This window comes from Thunnus thynnus, chromosome 3 (assembly GCF_963924715.1).
Source record: "Thunnus thynnus chromosome 3, fThuThy2.1, whole genome shotgun sequence".
NCBI lineage: Eukaryota > Metazoa > Chordata > Actinopteri > Scombriformes > Scombridae > Thunnus > Thunnus thynnus.
Window position 1 is genome coordinate 32,432,581 of NC_089519.1, and position 26,585 is coordinate 32,459,165.

At 41.7% G+C, this 26,585-nt stretch overlaps 1 protein-coding gene across 5 annotated transcripts; it reads left to right on the top strand.

The window, feature by feature from the left end:
- Positions 1–3,478: 3,478 nt before the first annotated feature.
- nacc1b (nucleus accumbens associated 1, BEN and BTB (POZ) domain containing b) lies at positions 3,479–22,960 on the top strand. Of its 5 annotated transcripts, none has more exons than XM_067585434.1 (8): positions 3,479–4,151; positions 11,578–11,728; positions 12,768–13,010; positions 15,707–15,919; positions 18,081–18,567; positions 19,974–20,271; positions 21,918–22,015; positions 22,119–22,960. In XM_067585434.1, exons 1-8 carry the CDS (start codon positions 4,054–4,056, stop codon positions 22,451–22,453), a joined length of 1,923 nt encoding a protein of 640 aa, XP_067441535.1. In that variant the 5' UTR covers positions 3,479–4,053; the 3' UTR covers positions 22,454–22,960. The 5 variants fall into 5 exon arrangements, with proteins under 5 accessions (XP_067441535.1, XP_067441536.1, XP_067441538.1 ...); XM_067585435.1 differs by having other exon boundaries at positions 18,084–18,567; XM_067585437.1 differs by lacking the exon at positions 3,479–4,151 and adding an exon at positions 4,158–5,486.
- The last annotated feature ends 3,625 nt before the right edge of the window (positions 22,961–26,585 follow it).

A 26,585-nucleotide genomic window follows, 5' to 3' on the forward strand; every position in this document is an offset into this window, starting at 1 on the left:
CTCTGCTTCCATGCATAATCTAATTTAATCTCACCGTGCCTTAAATTGGTAATGCATTCTGGCGAAAAGGCTAAACATAGCCTATGGATTAACCAAAATATCCCCAGAAGCTGATGTGAGGAGAAATGAAGCCTTAGAGAAATTAAGGTCAACGCAGGTCAGCGTTGAGCGGCTCAGGCAATGTAGCGGTAAAGTGAATTTAGGTCGCTGTGTCATGAGTGTGGTGCTGTTTGAGGACAATACATAAAACAGAGTGTTGTTTAAAGGTCACGGTTTTATCTTCTTTTCACCCCTTTTCTTGCACTGGATTAGTCTTTCTTTTAAAGAACACATATAAAGTGGTACATGTGCCAACCAGACACAAAATACACACTTTAGAGAGAAAAAATAAATAAAAAATAATGTAAAATAAACAAGAGAAGCATCCATCTCTTAAATAAAGAGCAAAATCCATATTTATATATCCACACATACATAAACACACATATATGTACACATACAAATCTACATATACACACACGTACATATCCATATACATACACATTCATATCAACCCATTATAATTCTGCCCTTTGAGGGAAAAAAAAGAAAATTATTTTAAATTGGAAAATATGCCCTTAAAGTAAGTATATTACTGTTATACAAAATCAGACCTTTTAGTGGACTCATGGGTGAGCCATACTGACCAATTTCATTCGACGTCAGTTTGAGAGTTTTAATCTACATTTTTTATTTTATTAGTTTTGTCATCAAGCAGGAGCTACATTTTATTCATTATTGCATTTCAACAGAGAAGAAGGCTGATCACTACAGCAGGAAACTGCCCAGTAACCCAAAACTACAGGAGGACTAAATTGTGTCTTAAATGGTTTGTTAATTAAAAATTAGTTTCATCATTAAGCACAATATCAACCAACACTGTGGGTCCTGCTTCATTACCTGACCTCGAGGGCCTGTTTTAAAGAGGGTCACTGAGTCAAAATCAAGCTTTTAAGTCCTTCGTATTTCCATATCTGTGCTTATGCACATGTTGCATATTCCTAAAATTATGTTTAATCAAATGGCCACACAGCAAAACTGGGATCAGATAATCATTCCAACATAGATAAATTGTGCACATTGCAGAGAGCAGAGGTTTTCAAAGTCTGAGACTGTGGGATTCCTCTCAGACAAAGCTTGGAAAAAGGCACCCATCATCCCCCTTTGTGTAGCTTAGTGTTAGATACCTATGAGATCATTATTATGTTATTTGATCCCATAGACACTCAACAACTTTTCCAAGATAGCCATATTGCTGTTTGACATAACTTCAGACTACACCAAAGTAATAAAAAAGTCTGTCCTGAGCCAATCATTAGTTTCAGGCTCTGGGAAAGTGGGAAAAACGGTAAAATTCCCCAAAACTACTGTATCTCTGAACTATCTCTTTAACCAAATCACACACTATTATACGTGATCTCCTTTTGACAGTTAATGTGATAACTAACGTAATATCTTTTCACTCCCTGAGCCTCCCCTGAAACTGTTTGGAGACGCCCTGGGAAGGCATGCCTCCCACTTTGAAAACCTTTGGCATAGATTATGCAAGGGTTCAGGGTCAATATAGATGCCCAGCAGCTTTTTGATATACGAAACATATGATCATCTCAAAAGATTTAATGGATTAAACCACCCGGTTTGTAAAAATAGTTCAAATTAGTATCACTTAGTTTCAATTGCAAACAACATCCAATTTCATCATCAGTTACATTCGACAATGTCCTCTGCATCTATTGCAAATTTGGGAGTTTTACACAGGGGAGTTCACTTCCACAATTAAAAACTTACACATGGTGTGTCATTTATAAGCCAATGCTGGCGTGTTCAACATGTTTCAGTTGGACTACTTTAAGGCCAACAAAGGATATGTAATAAACAAAGGCTTTCGAATGTATCCCTCAGATCCCTGCAAAGTGAAGAAGGCTTCCAAACAGCATCAATACCTTATAAAATTTACAGAAACAAACACTTAACTGAATTAATACAACATCCTAATAGTGCTAATTAAAAAAAAAGATTAAGTGACTCTTGTCAAAAGGATGCTGAGTATATTTTACAACGTTGCCATTAATATTTAAGATCTAATAATATTTAAGATGTAAGATCTAGGCCTATATAATCTACCATCGTACTGTTTTATGTACTGTTTTACACTCAGACGTTGGTGATGGTGTGGGGGAGGAAAATCTGTCTCTACTGTACAGTATGCACACAAGCCTGAACATCTGGATGGGGGCGCTGTGACAATGAATGCCCAGAGAGCGTGGCGCTATACATCTGACACAGGAGAATTATAGAGTTAATAGTATTTGGCATGACAGGGAGAGAGAGCGCGGGGAGCGCAGTGCCGTGCCTGAATGCAGTCTCATCCTGTTTAGTATTCACTGTGCGCAGCGGCTCGAGGCCCCGGAGGGCTCACCTGCCCGGAGTCTAGACGCACACTATCACAATCAGGCGGAATCGAACCGGCGGCCCCGGGCTTCACGGTCTGCGTGGTGTCGGGCAGGAGGGAGTCGGTTCCCACCAACCAAGGGAGAAGACACCCCGGTGAGTGTGTGAGGGGAGTGGGTTGAGTGGGTGGACTGGTGGGTGGGGCTCAGACAGTCGGGTCGGCTGGGGACGCTGCCTGTCTACCCGCCTGCAGCGCCGCGTGGGCTCAAACGTGTAATCCGTTACTCTTTCTAATGTAATCTAATTACTTCTACATTACTCGTTACATAACATAGTATATCCCCACAAAAACAGCATTTCTAAGCTTATTCTAAGCTAGGTTTAAAATTCATATAAAATAAAATATAGGCTAAATGAAAACTACTAATGAAAAAAACAAAAACTGCAAATATATGTATATTTTTACAACACCAAAAGCAGGTATTTTACCACTGTTTTGACTAGATAAAAATCGCAATCCACGTGTATATAAACTCACATTCCCTGCCATTACTCATCCAAATTATTGTGTCTGTGCCAAGTTATTTTTAGTAATGCTGAGGAAAACAAACCGACTGTGAAGGTGGAGAGCTTACTATAGCCTCATTTACCTTCAACCTGATCATTAAAGGCTTTGGTGACGTGGATTTTATGAAGTGTGTTTTAATAAACGCTCAGGTAAACTCACCTTTTGTTTCGGCTTAAGTTAGACTGACTAGACTAGACTAGACTAGACTAGACTGGACTGACTTCTTTTTTTTTTATCAAGTTTTGTCAAGTAGGTATGTTGAGTAGGTATGCCTTTATATTTTTCAATATAGGATAATAATTTTGGATTAGGCTATATATATATACATATGTATAAAGAGAGAGAGGAATGTTACAGCTGTGTAGGAAACAAGGAAACAGATAAGAATATGAGTAATAAACATAGCAAAATAATAATAATCTATATACATTATATACATTATAAACATAATAATACTTAAGCTATATACATGACCTGACTTGTGGATTGTAAAAATAAAAAAAGTTGTGGAAAATATGTGAAGTAATGGTTCTGGTAGATGTAGTTATATAGCCTATGTATATGTTATATAGGTGAAGTAATGAATGAGTAATATAAGGTGTTAATTCGTCACAGTGGCAAAAGTAATGAGACAATGCAGACTGCCTACCTGTCTGTCTGTCTGCCCACCTGTCTGTCTGTCTAGCTATATATCTGTCTGTCTTTCTACCTGTCTGTCTGTCTGTTTACTTGTCTGTCTGTCTACCTGTCTGTCTGTCTGTTTACTTGTCTGTCTGTCTACCTGTCTGTCTGTCTGCCGATCGGTAGCTCTGCGATCTGTCTGCAACCCCTGGGAGAGTTAAAAAAAAAAAATCCCCGCTCTGCTCCTCTGCGTCCCCCTCCTCGATAGCTCTGCGCTCCTCTCCTCGCTCGTATGTGTGTATGTGTGTGTGTGTATGTGTGTGTATATGTGTGTGAGTGCGTGCCCACGCGCGCGCACTTGTAAGTATGTATGTGTATGCATGATTGTGTGCGTGCTCCGGCTGCTGGTTCACAGCATTTTACAGTCACAATGAATGGCTGCCTGTAGCGAGGCGGAGGGAGACACTAGACCGCTTCTTCTGTGCTGCTGCTCCTCCATTGAAACACTTTCCAGCGGAACACAGCCGAGGGGGTGAGTTGAACACGGCGGGTCAACGAGGACAACGGTTCGGACTCGGCCGGCGAGACGGGTCGGTTTAGTTGTCCCGAGCTCCGAACTGTGTGTGTGTTTGTGGTCGGGTGGCTTCTTCAATTCGGCTGAGTGAATTTGGTTGGAAGGGTGGTTTATGGTCTGCGGCGGTGTGTTGAAGTGGGGGGTTAAGCTATTGTTTTTTTTAATTGTTTTTTTTTTAAAGGGGGGGGGGGCGGGGGGTGGTAAAGTTGTGCTAGCTACTATGGGGGATGGGCTCATGTGGACAGACAAACTTTAACCACTTCACCGGCTTCACTGATCGCCACGGGCTGCCCCCCCCCTGTCCATCGGTGAGTGACTTGATGAGTCCTCCGCTCCTCTTTCTCCCGCATTCCTCAACTTTCTTAAAAACTACTTGCTGTTTGGGGAAGGGGTGCTGCCTTTTTTTTTTCCTCCTCTCCTCCTCTCCTGTTAACATGCTGCATTTGAAACGCGTTGGTTCGCCTAATATCACAGTCCTGTCGGTAAACGGGTTAAGATTTTTCAGCCAACCCCCTACTTTCCTTTCCTTTTCCCCTCCTCTCCTCTCCCCTCTCGCCATGCCGGATCCATCCGTCTGTCTCGCCCACAGTTGCAGCGCATTGTGTCCCGGGATGACCTGTTGATGTCGGCTAAAGATGGAGTGCCAGGATCGCCCTCCGCTATAGACCCCCCTCACCTCTCCGGTAAAAAAAAAATACGTTAACACAAAAAGATCGGAGTTAGTGAAGTGCACGTAGCCTAGCTGTGTGGCGTCCTGAGTTCCCCTTCGGTGTGGGGATTGATTAAATAATTTATCCGCTGTGATATATCATAAGCGACATTTTGGAGGGGAACAACGCGTGTCTGTCCCATATCGGTAGCTGCCATTCGGCCGGAGGAGGAGGAGGGAACTCGGTGTTAACGGACATCACACCGCGTTGGCACGGAAAGAGGGGAGACTGCTGAAAATTTAATCCCCTCGACTATTTTTGTGGCAAATTTTGTGCGCCCCGTTCCTCGGATGATAAACGTATATGTTGAGGTGGGGGCTGATATACAAAATAAAGGAGAGGAGCTCTCTTTTTTGTGTCCCTTTTCCGCTGCTGCTGCTGCTGCTGCCCCCCTCCCTCCCTCCGCACACACCGGCCCGGGCCAGCCGAGGACTCCCAAATCCTACCGGGCATCGAGGCTGGCACACGGCGGGGCACCGAGAGCTCCCTGCCCGCTCTGACTGCCTTGCTGCCCCGCTAGTGGCGGGTTGTATTCTCTCCCGAGGCGTCCACCGGCGAGACATCGGCTCTGCTAGACTTTCATGTGAGATTAATTGATGTATAATTGATGTGTATAAATAATATTTCGGTTTTGAAGTTTCAGTTCTAGTCGTGCTCAAGGGAGGCTACACTATAGCCACATTTTTGGTGCCTGTCTACCCGCGAGTATCGGTAAATACACCGTTTTCAGCCTTAAATGCCTTTAAACTAATGGCCACCCAAGGCTTGAATTGTGTAAATGTGATTTATGGGCATCTTTACGATTTGTACGCATAGGTGAAGTGTTTTACTAATGTCAACGTTAGCCTTAGCTTTAGCTTGCTACTTGCTAACAGGCCACCTTTAACCTCCACAAAACCAGGAAACTGAATATGATTAAGTGGTGATTGACGTGGATATCACGGTGTTGACTCAAATACTTGTGTTTGATTTTATGCCAGCAAGTTGACTGCAGTGATCAAGTTACTTTTTTTTAGGTATGTGGATGTTAGCTGGAGCATGTGGTTTAGTCTGTATAAAAGTAAAACAGAGTTTGTGGCACTGGAGATGAATTTAAAAGTTGTTGTGCATACTTTGACACGCACACACATACACACACACACACACACGGAGGGAGAGAGACACACACACACACGCGCACACACACCGTTAAGCATGAAGTCAGAGCTTATAATGGGGCACATGGGGACTGCAGGGCAAGGGTCAAGTGGTGTGAATTAACTCCCCTTTTATGTTTCCTGGAAGTTGTTGTGACCTTTCTGACCTGTGAAGAGGAAAAGGTGGCTAGGAGGATGTCCTTGGATGACATCTCAATACTCTCCAGTGTGTTGAAATCAAATCAAGCACGCAGTCCACACTCGTGGAAGGGGAAAAAAAAAAGTTAGCTTCTGGTTTCAATATGACAGTTTTATCACGAAATCTTAGTGTTTTGCTGAGTAATATAAGCAAAACATCACACTTTTATGTGTTGCTACATTTCCGTGTGATTGCTGCGTTTAGGCATTTTTCTTCACATGAGTGCTTTGTCTTAGCAACTGCCTGCTTATTATTCATATGATTGCACATATTTACACCTGGAAACAACCACAGGCATCCACTATTGGTTGCTGAGAGGCTCCGCTGGGACACTTGTCTGTTCAGTTTCTCACTCAAGGCCACAGAAAGGGCAAATATTAGGGAGCAGCCCGCTTAGTTCATACATTTTCAGTTTCTCAAGCCAGTCCAGGGGTCAAAACCAGTATATTTCAATCTCAAATCCTGCTGCTCGATCGGTAATTAATAGGCGCTGTAACCCATTTTTATGACACGGATACCCACATTACCATTAAGACCATTATATACTAATTAAAATAGGACTAATGAATGTAAACAATTCCTGGATGAGGCCCAAAATGCAAGGAGAAAATATCACTCTCGGCCACTTCGGTTGAATTATAATTACATGAATGTAATGCATATTGATTTCTTTGCATCGACACAAACTGTCACGGCGCAGTAATGTGTCGAGGTACAACGGCCAGCAAATACTGACTTCTTACTAATTTGAACTGTTTCATTTTATTGCAATAAGTAGGGAAGAAAAAAAAAAAAAACTAGCAACTGTAATTTATCCACTCGGGAGCTAATAGTGTTTTGATATGATGGGAATGCTATTCGGATCAAATTGTACAAAGTGCTCCCAATCCAATAAACAGCCTGTTATCTTAATTGTTTTTGTCCAGAATATGGCTGCCCAATTAATTAGGCATAATAATATTGTAATAGCAGTTTACCCAATCAATACACATAGAATATTAGCATTTTGGCAATCTTTAATTATCTTATTCCGACTGATGTGCCAGACGGAGATGTAAGGTTGTTATTTTAACCTTTACGGTGTAATTTTTAAAAACTAAAACACTTTCGATGTAATGTGCAGTACTGGAGCTGTAAATAGACAGGTTTTTACTCCTCTTAGCCCAGTGACTTACTCTGCCTGTATCTATCAAAATTAATTAGTAGCTATAAACTTAAAAATGAATCATGATGAAATGCTGATGGTCTTGTATTCTCAGTGCTGCCCTTATGTAGGTGTAAGAGCGGGAGCCCACGTTTTTTTTTTATTTATCCAAGGAGGCTTTGCTGAGCACGCAAGCTACAGCACCCTGCTTCACCCTTACACCCGGTAGCTTCCCTGTACAACCGCTGTCTTTTACTGTCGGCCAAGGAGCCCTCTTCAACTGTTTTTAAAATTTAGGGGTAGTTAGTGCATCCTAGGTGTTACTACAGTTGTAATTTACTTGTTTTGTCAACCTCACTTCCCCCCTCTCCCGAGAGTTTCCCCCAGAAGGACATTCAACACCCACTAGAACATGAGTGGGGTTTTTTTGTGTTGTATACTGAATGTGAGGTTGTAAAGTAAGGTTTTACAACCAGAGACATTGTCATGAGGTGCCATGCCTAGTTGTTCAGTTAAAGTTAAAGCTGTTTCCACCGACTACAGATCCACAAAAGGTTCAAGGTATCGGTGCACTTTACAACGTTCAGCTGATTCAGGATACACATTGCTGCCTCTTCAATGGAATAAAATGGCAGCTTTTACCTTAACTTAATTATAGCTGCACTGCATGGTCAAGTTGTCTACATCTGGCCAGTTATTCAAAGGAGAAAAAAAGGAAAAAACACCCCTAAACCCCAGACAAAATAAGTTTTTATGAAGTTCATGTGAAGTTTAGTTTGTCCCCTTTTTATCTTTTATTTGGAATGTCTAACTCGGAGTTGCACTGATAAGTCAATGGAAAGAAAAATAACCATAAATTTATTTTGATAATTGATTAAGTGTCTGTCATTTTTAAAGCAAAAATGTTAACCATTCCACCAGTTCCAGCCAGTCATTTGCAAGTATTTGTTGTTTTTTTCAGTCTTATGTGATAGTTAAATCAGTGTCTTCTGGTTTTGGACTGTCGGTCTAACAATCCCAGTAACCTGAGGATGTCACCTTGAATTTGAGGAAACAGTGACGGACGTTTTTCACTCGTTATTTTTAGAACAAACGATTAATCGAGATTGAAAATAATCACCGGTTGCAGCTCTAATCCAATTCTCTTGCAAAGCAGTGCTTTTCAGTGCTAATACCACAGTTGCCCAGGGGTCCAGCCTGCCATGTGCTACCTACCATCAGTCTCTTGTGAGTGAGGAGCTTCACAGAGGGAATCTTATCACGTGTTAGGTTTGCACTATCTCCCCTCCGTGCAGGCCAACAAGTACACCGACTTGGATCTGTATATCCCTTTAAGCTGGTGGTATTGCTACATAGAATCCAATCCTGGGTGTCTGCGCTGGTGGGATTGAGTTCAGCCCCCTCTGTGCAACCTGTGTATGACTTTTTAATGTTTTTCCCGTGAAATGCCTCACTCAAGAACATCTGTGTGGTGATTGCTGAACTGGGAGTGTGTGTGATCGGTGCTGGGATTCAAACTAGTAATTTTCTCGGTGTTGTAAATGCAAGGTATTTCTCTCCTGGGTCCATATTTAGTGAGGTCAGTTTCAGAAGGTGTTATAGTTGAAGAATGATTGGATAGGGTTTCTGTAATTGTGCTGTAATCAGAGTTTTTTTTTTTGGAATAGTGGATTGTGTTTACATTTTTCAGTTGTGGAGGGAGTCCTCCCATTCAAACTATTTCAAGCTGAACCTGATGGTTGGTTGGGTCTACCCTCCTATTGAGAAGGGGGGGTGGACTGACTGTGTGGCCCAGAGTGGGAAGTTGTCCAAGACCCCAAAGAGATAGTGGAAAGAGCCAGTCAGTTATGTTTAACAAGGTCAAAATTCGGTAATTGTAGAAACTGCAACTGTACGGATTGACAAATCTTATTCTGAAGGATGGATTTAGTCTCAGATGGCTGCAAGACTTGATCAGTCTTCCTGTTGCCAAACACTGAACAGCTGAACACCCAAATATAGTTCTGGGGCGATACATCAATGTTTATTATTTAACATATTGCATTGCAAGTATGTAGTTCTTTGTCTGAATTGTGAAATAATACGATTTTATTGTGTGCCTCGGCTACATGAATTAATTAATTTACAGAATCTGATTTCTCCCAGAATGACTTGAGTGCAGCTGAAAGTTGCTGTTGCTGTTGAGTCATGCAGTCCAGAGGTGATGGATTTATGGTGTGGTGCTTTTTTTTTTTCCCTGTTGTTTTTCTAAATGCTCCAGCGACCCAAACTTAAAATGAAGTGGGAGACATGTATTATTCAAGTGCGAATGCAGTTTTTTGCCAAAAATTAAACATAGAATTAAACACTTTATAGGTTTTGTAGCTTAATGTAGAGTTTTTATGTTTGTATTGTGGTTCATAGTGCTGAAATCAGTAGACAGTTGATTTAATTGATCAATAGTTAAGTAATTGGCTACAATTTTAATAAGATATGTACTTTTTTCTGTTTTTTGTTCATGTGGAATAAGCAATATGAAGTCAACAGCTTAACTCTTGGGACTTAAAACAGCAATTTTACCCATTTTACAGACTAAAGTATTGTTTGAAAACAATTATTAGATTAATCAATAAAAAGTTGCACCAGTGAAGGAACTTATACAACCATTATGATAGTGAAAGTGTTTTTTACTGTAGATTAGAGCTTTAAGAATGAACAGGGAGTATTTCTTGAACAGTATCACTTTTTAAAAGGAATTACGGGGAAGCTATATAAGACAGTCTGTAGTTAACATAAGTTTTTGTTAATGATCCCATAGAAACCCAGTCAACAGGACAGTTGCAACCCAGACCTTGAACAACAATGAACTTGACAGTTTTACATATCTCATCTACCTAAACACATACTGGGGGAACATCCTTATCACCATGTTTGTTTTTTATCTTTTTTACCTTCCCATGTCACCCATCTGTAGCCAAGTAAATGGCAAGAATTTGATCCTTTAGTTTGACTTGAGCGATGAGTGTTTGGAAATCAAATTGAAGTTCCTGTTGACACACTTTCTTTCCTTGACCTCTAACCTTCTACTAGCGCATGAGCGTACATTCTCCCCAGCGTTCGGGAAGACTCGTGGACGTGAGGGGATGTAGCTTCTGTTTAGGTCACTAGGTCCTGTCTGCACTTCTTCCTCCCAGTGGAGGAACAAGTCACAATCACTATTTTATTGTTTCCTATTAGTGGCTTGTTTTTGGGTTGTAGCCAGAGTTGAACATCAGCTGCTCACTACCAGCTACAGGCCAAATGCTGCTGAACTGTTAATGTGTCCACTAAGCGTTTCCACCATCCATCACTTAGAGGTCATGATCTTTGTATAAAATGTATTTTCTTTTTCAGAGTAGTGACTCACCTTTTGAGTTCTTATCTGTTTACTTCTGCTCCGTCACACCCCGCGCTACAGTCGAAAATGTCCTACTTTATAATACCGGTTCTATGCATCTATTTTGCATTTGATTCATAAACAAAAATAAAGGCTGTTCATTCTTAAGCAGAAAAATTAAGCAGGGATGAATAACTTGTTTTTTTTTTGGTTTTTTTTTCGCCGCAAGTTTGACAGTTCCTCCTCTTTGATCACAGGCTCCTTTGTCGGATGGTGACGAAGAAGAGTGAAATAGATGAGTTATGCAAGCGACTGTGTTTTGACTGAGAAGGAGCAATGAGAAAATAACAAAGTAGGCCAAAAACCACCAAACAGTTTATTAAGTCTGAATTAGATGTAATGAAACAAGGTAAAAAAAAAAATAAAAAAAAAATAGAAAGATTGTTTATATAACTGTCGTGGGTGGCCTGAAATTCTCTTTCATTTTCAGAGTTTTGAATTAAAGTTGTTTACCAAATACTTTAATTTATTAATCATCATACACTTACCCTGTTCCTTTATTTTAAATCTCTCTCCTGCTCTTTCATTTCTGTCTTTCCCACGACATCTTCCAGTCCATCTCTGTTATCCTTATTTCATCACTCCTTTATTTACTTTGTTTCCTCTTCTCTTGTCCTGCTCATCTTTCCCCCCTCTCTCTCTTCATACAAACTTCCCCAACATCCCTTCAGAGTGTGTATTTCTTTACCCCAAATATCTTTTTAATGATCCCTCCCTCTATCCTCCATCCGTTTATCCCCTGCTCTAACCTCCACCTTTCTTCTCTCTTGCTTCCTGCAGACCCTGTGGTGCTGGGCAGAGCGTTATGGCTCAGACGCTGCAGATGGCGATCCCTAACTTTGGCAACAACGTCCTGGAGTGTCTGAACGAACAGCGGCTGCAGGGCCTCTACTGTGATGTCTCCGTGGTCGTCAAGGGACACGCCTTCAAGGTCCCACTTTTCTTTTACTGTTACTTATCTGAGGGATAATGAATTGCTAATACAAAGATGGTACACAGAGTGACAACAGTCCTCTGGTATTGGTTGTGAAGTTTTTGGGTTAATTAAAGAACTAAACCATTTTTCCCCAATTTTGGACTGTTGGCAACAAACAATTCCTGTGTCCCTGGTAATCTATGTGCTATATAATTATGTAAAACTACAATACCAGTCAAAAGTTTGGATACACCTCCCCATTTCCTTGAATGAGAGAGTGGGTCCAAACTTTTGACTGGTACTGTACATCCTTTGATATGAATTTTTCTCCAAACAAAAGAAAGAAATGTCCAAAATAGCCTCAGAACTGTATGATTATCTTTGTGTTCATATCTTTTTCTGACATGCACTCTGTGTTGAAACACCCTGCCTGTGAAGAGTTTGGGTATTTATTTTCTCGAGGGTTCATCGGGCCTACAGTAAGGTGTAATTAGTCCCACAGCGAAGGTATTGACAAGATTTTTGGTCAGAATCGATCGGTAAGACAGGAAAATATGGTCCGGGGTCTAAAACTGCCTGAGTCCCGCTTTAAATAATTTCAAATAGATTTTCTGAGCTCCCTCTGGCCACCTCGCTCTCGAGGGGCATAAATCCTCGGCTTTGCCACCGTTCGATACAAATTCACTTTGTAAATAGAGATAAAAATTTGCCGTCGTTTTCAGAAGTTACTGCAATACAATGGGAAATTATGCTTTTACTGTTAGGTATGATTTTTGATGTGGTCAATACTTTTCAAAATACATTTTCTGCTTCTGTTGCAATTCAAAATATACTCCAGTAAAGTAAAGCTAACTGTTTGTCAGGTGGCTGCTCCCTGCATGTCGTTGAGGTTTAGTACCTCATCATACTTTATTGAGCACACTAAAGAAGTGCAGACTATGTAACTAATAGTAATACTTGATGATTTATTCCTACATATTTCTGCTTGATTTAATGCTATAAAATGGACACTTACTGTACATTTACTGTGTATTTCCTGCTGTTTACTCCTCAGGCCCACCGTGCGGTGCTGGCAGCCAGCAGCTCATACTTTCGGGATCTGTTCAACGCCGGGGGGAAGAGCTCGGTCGTGGAGCTCCCCCCGGCCGTACAGCCACAGAGCTTCCAGCAGATCCTGGCCTTCTGCTACACAGGACGCCTCAGCATGAACGTCGGAGACCAGTTCCTGCTCATGTACACCGCCGGCTTCCTCCAGATCCAACAGATCATGGAGAAAGGCACAGAGTTTTTCCTCAAGGTAACCCGCTAACGAAGCATTAACATGCAACAATGATTTAAGACTTTCTTAAAGTTGACTGCAGATGTGGAACTATTCGCAAAGAAGGAATACGTGCTGGGGAATTTTAGAAATGGTTTCTACAGATTAAAACATTTATATTTTTTTATGTGCTGTCACCCGTTATGTGTGTGACATTATGCATGGCGTTATGTTGTTGTGGGGGTGTTTACAGACACGTTCTTTTGACTCAAGAATAATTGAAACGTCGTACTGACACTACAGGTTCTGTCTATAGTAGCAGATGATCTGATTAGATTTGGAGTGCCTTGCTGCATAAATCTGCATAATAATGAGAGAATCTGATTTCCTTTGAAGTATCCTATAACACTTTGAGACACAGAGTTTATACGACACTAGCTATGTGTTATGTGGAGTATGTTAAGAAAAAAATGTACTATTTGCGAGTTAAGGATGTGTTAAGTAGGTGTTGGGGTCATCAAATGCTTGTAATCATATCCTGTGTAGAGTTTGTCTGCTCCAGCAGCCACTTCAACAGGATCATTGGGAATTTAAGTCTGATACTCAAAATAAAAGAAGTACTACTTGCCCTCTATATTATTGTGCAAAAATAACATTTTTAATACTTGTGCCGACACGATAGATAACCAAACTTTGGTTCAGATACTGAAACCAGAACTTTTTTGATACCTTATTTAAGAAATATAGACCTGCAACTCCTTATTTTCAGTCTTATTTTCATGTTAAACGTGGCCAACGTGTCAAACGATGAGGTAAACATATGTAGAAGTAAAATCCCATCAGCTCGTGATGCATTTCTTTATATGGTCATCTGCTCTGCTAACATTATGGCTTTTTTTTTTCCATTGTTTTGGGAGTGGTCACTCCGAGCCATGACTTCAGTTGAGCTGGCACACTGTGAGTGTTTTTCAGTTACACAGCATGGTAAAATAAAATAAGTTGTTTACCTGTTGGAGGTGTGCTTGTCGTCTGCAGCTCTTCATCAAACATCTCACTGTGGCTGTTTCTGCTTGTACTATTCTTTCCTGCGTTATTTCTAACTGATCTGCTGAAGAAAGAGCTCCAAATATCTCTCTATGTTGTTGTTTGGACCGGTTTTTAGCGCCACTAATGAAGCTCTGCTAGTTTGTTGAGGAATATAGGACTGTAGATTTTTTCTTACTGCTTTGAAAAAGCAACATATACTGCAGTTTGGCGGCCTCGGGCCTTACCTGACAATGAAGCAATCCTGTTTGATTGGAGAGCGGTTAGCCCGACTAACTGAATAGTGGAGTTGGGGATGCTGTTGTGCAGCCACGTCTTGGTGAAGATGAGGGTACAGCGGTTTGTCATTTCTTTCCGGGAGGTCAGAAGCAGTCTTGAGTAGTCTAGGTTATTGTCAATGGAGCGGACATTGGTGAGGAAGATTGACTGGAGAGTTGGTCAACTAGGGTTAGCCTTTAGCCTAGCTTGGATGCTGGCTTGCTTGCTGCACATCTGCTTCCTCGCGCACCACTTTCAGCGTCCCCCTAGACTATCGTTCTTGTGGGGTGATGCCAAGGTCTTGCGGCCTGGTGCCTGGAGTAACCAAGGCAACGCAGATTCTCTAGCATACCACATAGCCTCCTATGTCTACTGTATTACTGTATGTCATGCAGTATATGCACAAGCACATTTGACTACAGTAAATGACAATTGTGGTTCACTTTCTTTTTTTTTTTTTTTTTTTTAATGAGGTGATGACGGTAATGAGCTCAACCCCGCAGTAATGGTAATGAGGTTATCATCACCGCCCTAGAGGAACACATTTAATTTCCTATAAATTCTACACAATAAAAGTTTCCGGTTATTTAGTAATTTAAAAGCTTTTACAGTAAAGCAGGAAATGTTGGCTTTGCATCAGCGGTAACTTAACACGACTGATACAGCTGCCCTCAGGAGGTTTCAGGAAAGCTGGCCAATCAGGACAGAGTGGGGGGGGGGCTTAAAGAGCGGGGAGCTAAGGCTGCCTTTTAAGACACAGAGGCTGAACTGAGGGGCTGCATTAAGAGCCAGTATAAGATAAATAAAGAGTTTTTTGAGCTGTGAATCATGCAAAACTAATCTAGTGGAGTCCAAAAATAAAAAAAATATATAGAGAGCTGGAAATGACCATAATAGGTCCCCTTTAATCTTTTAGTCTATAACATCTGCATCACAAGTTCTCAAAGACCAATGCGATGCATTTGAATTACTAAAACTAAAAGATATTCAATTTAGAATCATATAAAACCGAGAAAAGCAGCAACTCCTGACATGTAACAAGCTGGAAACAAAGAATATTTGGTAATTTTGCTTTGAAAAAATAACTTAGATTTGTTTTGTTGCACATTGCTTTTCTGACAATTGACTAATTGATTCATGGACTAATCTTTGCAGCTCTAATACAAACATGTTTTCTACAAAACCCTTTTTTCAAAGTTCAAATGTAAATCAGGAGCTATAAACAACATTATGAATTTGACCAAACTCTCAGTTTTTGACCCCTTTTTCAGTCAGTTCAATAACCCAGATACTTCAGAAAGTTATTGGGACATTTTGAAAGAGACAGTTCTAAATTCCTTGTTGTTTATATTTTCATTGGTGATAACATAAATGAAATGAAACCAATATGATTCATCCTTATTTATATCTTTACACCTTCACCACAACTCTAGGTCTCATCTCCAAGCTGTGACTCCCAGGGTCTCCACACCGAGGAGACCGAGCCTCAGAGCCCCGTCACTCAAACGGCGGGAGGGGGCGGAGCCGGTGTCGTTCCCACAGCTTCAGGAAGGCCCGCCTCCTGTCTGACGCCCCTTCCCCTGGTGTCCAAGGTAAAGACGGAACAGACGGCCACCACGCCTCAGCCGACCCCACAGCCGCAACAGGTAGGATCCCGCTGATTACCGTCACTTTGGTGAAAGAATTGATTGCAGCTAAGCCTTCTCTATCAGGAATTAATTAGTCTGAGGGCATTGAAATCATTAGGTTTTAATGACATTTAAAACAAGACATCATGAGTAGGTGTTTCTTTGAGTTTGAGATTTGAGAAAGGCCATGATATATTTTCAAGGAAAGCCTGCTTCAAGAGGGCTTGTGGTACACATATTCATCTTATTTGTTGCTGTGGCAGCTGAAAAGTAACCTGACACGCCAGATGGTTTGTTACACAGAACCATCTGAGAAGTCATTCTTTGGCAGCTGTTTGGAAAAGGGCAGGGACTTTCAAAAAAAAAAAAATACTTGGCAGGTGATTGGATGAACCATCTGTCTATCACCGTCTAACCTCGTGAGGCAGCTTGGATTCGTGAGATCACACGAGAATCCTCGTTGGATGACGCTGATTGGTCCGAACCACTTGAGGCTCGGACACAAGCGCATAACATCGCGTGATCTCCAGATGTTGTGATCTTGCAAATCAAGCTGAAAAGATTACTAAAAAACACAAATCATAACCTGAAGCTTACATCTGAAATACAACATGTACAGTGTTTTTTTTGTGTAGTTTTGTTTTGAAAAGCAGTTTGTGGTTCAGTGAAAGTTCAAAGGTCAAGTTGAAGGTTAAATCCTGTGCAGAGAGTTTTTGTAAGTGGAGGTGTTGAGGAGGCGTAATATTCTATGGAAAGAGTGAGGTTTGTATATTACAGTCTGTATTAATGAATTGTGTAAACAGTTTGTCGTATTTCTTTTACTGTCAAGTAACAGCAGCTTTATTCAAACACTAGAATGGCTTTTCTTTTCTTTAGTTTGCTATTGAAAAGATGTGAAACTATAAATACTCAGAAATGGTGTTGTAGACCATATTTTCATGAAAATGTCTCATGCTTTCAGCGCTGCTTTGTATGTAACATCCATTATTTTGAAAGATCCAGTAAACGGACGAGAGCATATTGTCAGCTTTAATTTAAAACTTAGCACAGCTGCAGTTAGTCGCAATAGTTAAGTTTGTCACACATAGCAGATCTAATATATTGGAACGATAGGATGTTTCCATCACGTGAAACGTTAAAAGGAAAGATAAACTGGAGAAACCAGTTTTTTTTTTTTTTCGTCATTTTCATTTCAGAGGAAAACGTCTGTTGGCAGCTCAAAAATAGTTTCCATGTGATGTCAGGTGCTAATCTGCATATCAGTATATTCGCTGCAGTCCTCACTTTTAGCAGAGGGAGAGGCTCCGCTGTGAGAGCAGTGTGATCATCATCACATACTTTTGGTTTGGACTAGAAAGTAGCAAAAACAAGCTTCAAATATACAGATTTGTCAGTAGATGGCTTAGGAAGAAACTGTATCAACATTCTCCATTTTTGGAAACCAGATTTTTCATTTGTGTGTTTTTCTTTTTTTTTGTGAGATTGAATCTGAAATGTCATTAAAACAAGTGCTGAAGTCAGCAGGTGAGCAGGAGTGATGTGCAGAGTCTCCAGTCGGCGTTAGAGGAACACTGACCGTTGCTTTATTTTTGATTTGATAGCAGTTAGTCTTGTATAACTGAGTCACTTAAATGTTCCTGCCTCAAAAAGTTATCAACTATTGGAGTGGACGAACTGTGTGGATTTATTTGCTAAAAACTAAACCAGCATTTGAATTTCAATACTTTCTTTGGTATCAACTGAAATCTATCATTCATATTCATAATCTTATTTACTTATTCTTTGATCAGATGATCAGTTCCGGAATAATTCAGAATATTTGCCTTTTGTTTGCCTTAAGTTGCTGTATGACTCCTTTGCAACATTTAGAATTTGATAACTTTCTTTTGTTGAATGTAAGTAAGTTTATGTCCCTCAGAGTAAAGTATTGAAAAAAGGATCATTCAGCATTGGTAATGAAACTAAAAATGCCACGGCCTTATTAGCAAGTGTTACTTCCTGATCCTGTGTGAGAAACTAAATAAGCCATATTAATTAGTCAAATCGTGGCTGCTGTTGTTACTGTTTGTGGTTAAAATTGTTGCTTCCTGTTTGTTTTATTGTTAGTTGCTTGTTAATTCTCAGTGTTTTTTAAAAGAGCTGAAGCTAAAGAACCAGTGTTTCTCTCTGTCCTCCTCAGCAGGAAGGGTCTCCCTACTCAGTGGTCTGCACCCCCGTGGCCAAACGGCTGTGGGAGGGGAGCAACCGTGATGGGGGAGGGGGGTCTGGAGGGGGCGGGGGAGGCGGGATGAGGAAGGCCGCACGCTACTCTTCCTCCTCTTCTTCGTCCTTATCCTCCAACACTGTTGCCCAGGATGCCTCTGGGCGCGGACCTGTGGCCAATGCCGCCATGATGGGCAGCGGCGGCGGTACTGGTGGCGGCGGTGGCGGCGCCACTTCGGCGGGAGGAGTCGGACTCAACAGTAACCAGAACAACAATAACAACAACGGCGGGACGCCTGAGGGCACTAGCCCAGGCACACTCAGCATGTACACCAGCGACTCGCCCATCAGTTACCACGACGATGAGGAAGAGGACGACATAGCGGATGAGAGCGCCGAAGAGCAGTACAGACAAATCTGCAACATGTACACCATGTACAGCATGCTGAACGCCGGCGCTGCAGGTGAGCACTGTCGACTGATGAATAATCACACTGAAGAGCTCGTTTCAAAGTTTGTGTTTGATGTAGAAATAAAGTTTGTGTCTTCTGATCTCTGCTGCACTTAGAATCTGATGTAATGTGTTTACAAGTACCGGTCTTGCTTATAGTTTGTTTATCCAAATCAGCGTTTCTCCTAGGTTGACTGCTTTGGAAAGGGGGGGTGGGTTACAATTACAATTACACAACACACCGTACAATTACAGGGGAAACACTGGAAAACTTCTCGGAAGTGGGGAACGAAATGTTCAAAACACTGAAACCGCTGAATGTTATGAAACAAGGATCTTGAGTTAAGCTTATAAATTGTTTATAGTTTATTTAATCAGAAGTCTCAGGACGACCAGATGGTTGTGTGGAATTAAATATTCAAAACACTGATAATTACACCGATTCACAACAAAGAGTTGTAAGTACTGCCTCCACTGACCTAGAGTTGACTTCTGACAGAACCTGACATCCAACTTTACCTATTTCTTTTAATTCTCACTGACGGAAGTAAGATAAAAGCAGTATCCGCTAAAGGAGAATGAGATACAAAGAAGAAAAACTCGCCAATTGCAAAGTGGAGGGTGGATGCTTTTGCCTTCCCATCCCATCAACACACACACATCTTGCTTAACCCTAACCCCAACCCTAACCCTACCCCAACCCTAACCCTAACCATAACTCTAACCCTAACCCTAACCCTAACCTCCTAACCCTAACCATAACCCCCTAACCCTACCCCAACCCTAACCCTAACCCTAACCTCCTAACCCCCTAACCCTACCCTAACCATAACCCCCTGGCCCTAACCCTACCCCAACCCTAACTCTATCCCTAACCATAACCCTAACCCTACACTGGCCCTAACCCTACCCTAACCTTAACCATAACCCTAACCCCTAACCATAACCCTAACCCTCTAACCCTAACCATAACCATAACCCCCTAACCATAACCCTAACCCCCTAACCATAACCCTAACCCTAACCCCCTAACCATAACCATAACCCCCTAACCATAACCCTAACCCCCTAACAATAACCCTAACCATAACCCTAACACCCTAACCCTAACCCCAACCCCCTAACCCTAACCTTGTCAAAAACTTTAAATGAAGAGAATTCTTATAATATTTCTTATAAAGGAAACATTTGTGTACAGGTCTCTTTTTTTCTGTTCCAACATGTTTTCCAGCATTTTTTTTATCAACGTATAGATTTAGAACAGGGATTAAACTTGAGTGGCATGCTTCAACCAATCATACACCAGTATTTCACCCAGCTGTATCTGTATAATTGTATTAACTGTATATATAGCAGCAGGACAAGGAGAATTAGTTAATATTAGCCCATAACCACATTGGCTATTTCCTCCGTTCTCAGTGGTGGGGGAGCGGGTGGAGGCTCTGCCAGACTTGGCTCCAGACTCAGGCGGCGGACGGGGGGGCCGGGGTGGACGCTCCCGGCAGGACCTGGCGTCGCTGCCCGCTGAGCTCATCAGCCAGATCGGGAACCGCTGCCACCCGAAGCTCTACGAAGAAGGCGACCCGGCCGAGAAACTGGAGCTGGTGAGCGGTACCTCCGTGTTCATCTCCCGCGCCCAGCTCATGAACTGCCACGTAAGCGCCGGCACCCGCCACAAAGTGCTGCTCAGACGCCTGCTGGCCGCATTCTTTGACAGGTCAGTGTCCGACACAGTTTACCTACCAAACATCTGACTTGTCAAATGGACTGTGTGGGAGAAAAACAACATATTCTGTGACCCATAGTTGGTTGTATGTCCAGGTGATAATACGAAAAACAAGCTTAAAGTTTACAGCATCGGGCTGATTGTGCAGGGATGGAGAGAAACGATGAGGATTGTGGTTTTTTTAGTGATGATGGATACAGACCCTTCTGTTGGAAGCCATCTAGTTATCAGTGACGATCGTTGTCTGTCGCTGGCAGCAAAGAGAAACAGATGTATGAAGGTTGACACTATGGACAAAAATAAAGATGAAGTTGGGGGGAAAAAAAGAAAGTAGACGGTGAGACGTCGTCTGTCTATAAATTTGTGCTGTAAGTGTAAATTATTAGCTGTAAATTAGGATGTGGGAGCTTAAGAGTTTGTGTGTCCTCTTAGTGTGATATTGGGGTATTTTTTTTAAATTTAATTTCCTCTCTATTTGTAATTATTCAGGAGTTTTCCAACAATGTGAGCTGAAGTTGTATATCACACATTCTTAAGGCTGTATTCTGTGTGTATGTGTGTGTGGCTTAAAACTGGATAAAAAGTCAATTTACGACCTTCTGGCAGACAACCACGACGCTGACGCATGCACAAAGGGGACATGATGCCGTTGACAGGCGACCAAATAAAACGGATTGTTACCTTGATTATAATTATGGGTTTTTCTAGGCTTGAACATTGTTGGAAACATTTGGGATAATGTACATACACAATTAAACAAAATGTATAACATAGGTCTAGTTGTTTTTAGACAACAAAGTTACATGTCATACCTTTCAGTGGCATGACTGATGGAAGCGATATAGAGTAGACGGCCAAGACGAACAAGATCTAAACAACACTCCACTTCAATAAATCATGGCGATACAATCAGCAAGCAGCTCACAATAACAAAAAAGCCACGTGTCTGTTTTTGTTTGCTGGAAAGAAGCAGAAAACCATTCGGACCCAAGTTGGCAAACCCTGCAAATTTGTGGCGTCAATACCTGCCGTGCGTACTCCTCGTGTGACACACACACAAGCAGTGAATGACAGTTTAGCTTTCATGATGTAGACTCCGCTCAATTGGATGTAAGACACCTTACATCAACAGGGCAAGAAGCAACTCGCTATGAAAAAAAAAAAAAAGAAAAAACAGTAAGGAAGTAGTCGGCCGGAAATGTTTTAATGTCCGGACATCTGGCCAACAGCTGGCGCTCATAGAAAGCTTTGATTATCTAAAGGTAAACCGACATTAAATGTCAGATTGAGAGTGTTAATTCACTTTGACAGAACTATTAAAAACGAAAATTGAGACTTAAGCTTGCATAATGACCTCATAATTTAAAATTCTCAGTAGCGCTAGTTTCTCTTCCTCATTTTCTGTTTCTTCACAAGCTACTTTTGTCATTGAATCAGCTGTTTATGAGCCCTACTCAAATCAGAAAACTTGGATTTTGATGAAAACCGCTCTCCCACGTTGAGTTTCTACACGTTTCTCAGTGCGTGCTACAGCTTGTCTTTTCATATCTCTGCACTCAGTGTAGATGTATAAGGCTGTGCTGTTATTACAAGATGCTGATGGTGGATGTGTCTTTTTTTTTTTTTTTTTTCCCCAGGAGCACTCTGGCTAACAGCTGTGGAACTGGCATCCGCTCTTCAACCAACGACCCCAGTCGTAAACCCCTGGACAACAGAGTGCTGCACGCTGTCAAATGTGAGTCATACAGTTCTTGATACTTTTAAATACTGAGAGTGTGTGATTACATACATGATATATCTCACATTTCCCTTCTTCTCCCTCCTCTCTCTCCCTCCAGTCTACTGCCAGAACTTTGCACCGAGCTTCAAAGAGAGCGAGATGAACGCCATCGCGGCCGACATGTGCACCAACGCCCGCCGCGTCGTCCGCAAGAGCTGGATCCCCAAGCTTAAACTGCTCATGGCCGACAGCGACGCCTACTCCGCCTTCCTCGCCGACAGCGTGAAGATGGAGGCCGACGCGCTTGGTGCGGAGCAAGGCTTCGACCCCGCCTCCCTGGAAGCCGTGGCCGCGGCGGCGGCGGCTGCCACCAACCATAATGAAGCGGGAGGCGGAGCTACGCCGGCGGACACCCTCCAAGGGGCGGGAGGAGACGGCAGCACTTTGTTTTGAGTGAGTTGAACGGACCGATAGATGAATGGACAGATGGACTTTGCGGCTGGAGGGAGGGATGGCGTTTCTCTGGGGGGGAGGGTGGGGGGGGCGATGAGTAGAGAAGGGTTGACAGTTGTCATTGCTCCCCGTCATGTGTTCGGGGATCTGTTTCTTCCTTTTAACACCTCCTTTTGATCAGTTTGTTCTGCTTTTCGTCCCTTCATTTGTCCACATTTTCTGTCTCTCTCCACGGCCCAGAATGCCTCATTTTCGGGTCGTTCCTCCTTCCTCTTGTAGTGGAGAGAGATAGAAGGGACACAACAGAAAGGTGGCAGAGGGAAGAGGTTGACAATTAATCCCCACCCCCCCCACCCCCCTCACCTTCTCATCCCTCTGCTCCTACCTTTCAAGAGAGTGTTTCAGCCTTTATTTTTCTATGTTTTAAAAGTGTGAACTGTCACTAAAACCCTTTTTTTCTTACCATAACCAATCACAGACATTCCCTGGGGGAGGGGGAGGGGGAGGGGGAGGGGTTAAACCTGTTTTGGAGAAAGTGATATTTCCTTCCTCCAAACTCCGGTAACACTGTTGTTTTTGATATTGAATGTATGTGTGGCGAAGCATCCGGACCGCAGCGTTTGTTGTAAGTCAAGTAGAGAGAGGTTGAGTGAGATTGTACAAAGCCCTTTTTTTTTTTTTTTTTTAAAAAAAAAGAGTTTGGTTTTGTTTCCGCTTTATTTCTCTTAAGCTTCTCTGAGAGCGCGGGGTTGATGAGGTCAGGGGTTGAAATGAATATTAATATGTATATGGGCATGGTTTATGATCTCTCCGACCCCACCGACCCTGCTCTTTAAAGCCTCGCCGGCACGCTGGGAAAGTGACCCGCTAGCTGTCAGAGAAACGCTGACTGACGTCGTCATCGTCGTCGGAGGAGGAGGGAGGGGAAAAAGGAAATTTTTATTTTTTTGATCGGCTGGAAGAGTGTTGGGACTAACATTTTATTAACTAAAAAACCTTTCCCATGATCCTCCCCTACTGTTTTGATCCTAAAATGAAACCCCCCATTTCATTTGTTTACTTTTTCTGTGTTTAAATTCTTAATTTTTTCCTTTTTGTGCGTCTTTTTTTTTTTTTTTTTTTTTTTGCCAAGGCTCCTGAGGGAGAGAAAACTTGTTACCGGTGATTGTCAAAGACTTTGCGCGTGGTAAATGCACTGTGTTATTTCCTGCGGTATGAGTACAATCGAATTACGTTTTTGTACGTATCTGAAAGAGAAGAGAGGTGGTTTTTATTTTAAAAAAATGCAAAAAAAAAGAGAGAAAAAACAGCTGAAATTCATTTTATAATAGTTTATCACCCTTTTTTTTTTTTTAAAAAAAACCAGAAGGAAAGTCAAGAAATATCCAAAAGCGAGTTTCTGCTTGTGAGCTTCGGAGTTGTGTGTGTGTGTGTGTGTGTGAGTAGGTGTCTTTTTGTGTGTGTCTGTTAATGTGTGTGTGTGTGTTTGAGGATACAGCAGTGATGTTCTTGTATTTTCAGCGCACGTCTAAATCGTTTTTTCCATAAGAATATTCACCGTCATGCCTGTTAGCAGCACAAGTTTTTTTTCCTCACGCGCTGCTGGCTGGATGCGTGCTCGCCTGGCATGGACAAAGGTGCTAATTCAGGCATTTGTGCAAGGCAAGGAATACAGCTCTGTGTGTGTGTGTGTGTGTGTGTGTGTGTGTGTTTGAGCTGCCATACAGTTTATGTGTGTGCTGCAGCAGAGAGAGAGAGAGAGAGAGAGACAGAGAGAGCAAGGCCAGACAGCATGTTTTCACACACGCTTGGTCGATTCATTCACCCATCACTGCGGTGAGCACACATACACGCTAATACGCATTTGGGCGCTGTCAGCTGCATCAGCTACAGTACACCAGAGCAATGTGGGGAATTAAAGGGGAATTACACCAAAAGCAGACCTGGAAAAAAAAAAAAGGCTGTTGTTGTTCGTCACACGTAAGCATTCACAGGTTAGAAGTGATGGGAAAGGCAAAGTTTCCCCGCAACCCGGATGAAAGTTTTGTCGTTTGGTTCGCCGGCGAAGTTCCTCGGACGTGTGAGGTTTTTAAAAAGAAAAGCAGGTAAATAATTGAAAATCACAGCAGAACGTTGGCATAGAAACAACCCTGAAAGTCACATTTGACTTTGATAATTGAACGGTAGAACTGCTTTCAGAAAGAAAAAAAAAAGAACAAGAATGCAGAAAAAAAAAGAAAAATTTGACCTCCAAGTTCCACAATGCAGCTGAATACAGTCATCAGCTAAAACCTGGAGAGGAGCTTTTGTTCTTCTTCAGCGTGAGGTTCACCACCAGGGCTCAACTTTTCTTTTTTTTCTTTTTTTCTCCCATCGTTTTACAAATGTATTCAGTAGCATGACATAAAAATACACTGCTAGTACAGTGGCAACCACTGGTATTTCATCCCCTTTGCCACTGTGATTGAGAAATACAGATTATTATTCACCCAAATTTACCAGATTTTAGCTTTTTTTTTTTTTCTAGTCCTCAGACCTGAAGAGTTGAAAAGATTTTTTTAATCAGATGATCAGTCCCCCAGACAATCAATAAAGGGTTGATCTCCTTTATGGAAGCAAAGTAACTATTTAGTCTGTGTGTTCAATAGATTTGCTCACTCAGTGTGTACTCTACAAATCAACAGAGTCAAACTAAGAACAGTTCATGTGTTAGACCCCGACAGAATCAGGAAGAATCAGTTTGTTTTTTTAAAGATGATGTCATGACAGAACTGGACTGTTTTTTTTATAAACAGGCACCAAAAGTCTGTTTATTGCCCCACACCAAAGTGAGATAACTCACTGTGTTTGTGCACTACTCCTGTTAAAGTGTAGACAAGTCGAGACTCAAGTGTGTATTTGACGCAAGAGCAAAAAGGACTTGGGCAATACGGAGTCAAGACGAAGTAGCTGAATGAATCAGACAAAGAGGTTAAAGACGTTTACATGACTAACCTCGATTTACTGCACCCACGGGTTACATTAGTATGATTTTTCTTATGAAAAACTAGCTACAGCTGGTAATCTGGCCTAACCAAACATACCACAGGTTATTAAGAAATGTAATTGTGCACCGACAGGCCTGTGGGAGTTAAGGAAGGGCAGTTTAAGGACAACACAGCATGAAAAGTGCATCTAATGGATGAATCTGTATGTTGGTGAAAGAAAATATTCAGTCGCACAAGTTGGAAAAGTGCTGAATTTTCTCTGTACGGCATCATTTTGGCAAAAATGAACAAACAGGTCAAATAACAGACTCGTATCCGATATGGTGATATTTTTTGTGCGTAGATTGACCTTTTATGGATTTGGCAAAACTTGTGAAAAACGGTGGTGACATCGAGTGTGTTTGGATTGTGTATATATACTGCAGTAATGTATGGAGGATACGGGACAGCGGTACACCCTCCAGTGTCGAGTCTGTCATCCTGGTTGAATATCACAGTGTTTTTAATTTGAAAGATATCTGCTGTTACAAGACGAGCTGCTTACCTCCACGTTCAATATGTGTCATTTCCTGTGCATTAAATTAGCATATCTGCCGGGACTCTCACACATAGTTACTGTTGCTATGAAAACCCCGGTGCGAAAAAACATATCGTATCAAATATCTAGCTTTTTTTTTTTTTTTTAAAGCATGATAATCATGAAGACTAACACTTTAAAACCCAGAGAAAAACACTTGACGTATTACAGATTTTTTTTAAAATACTAGACATTTTTTTGACACAACTGACATTTATTTGTTGTTTTTTATATGAATATTTGGCCTATAATGATGTTTTTTTTCAAGCACCTTTTATAGCCAGCGTGGCACCAGAAGTGTGCATTGAACTGTTTAATGTCACTGTCACAGGTTTAGATGTTTTGACTACCACACACACTCACACACACACACACACACACACACCCTTAAGGTGAAAGGTCCATCATTAAATCGTCTCTCGAGTGAAAAACACAGAAACGGCGCCGCACGAAGCGTCCAAACACCCCCAGAGAAGAAGAACCAAATACCGCCTTTCTGAGGCGTCGTCAAACCTGTTCTTGAACCAGTGTTATAAAAAAAAAAAAATGCTTTTCGAGGCCTGACTTT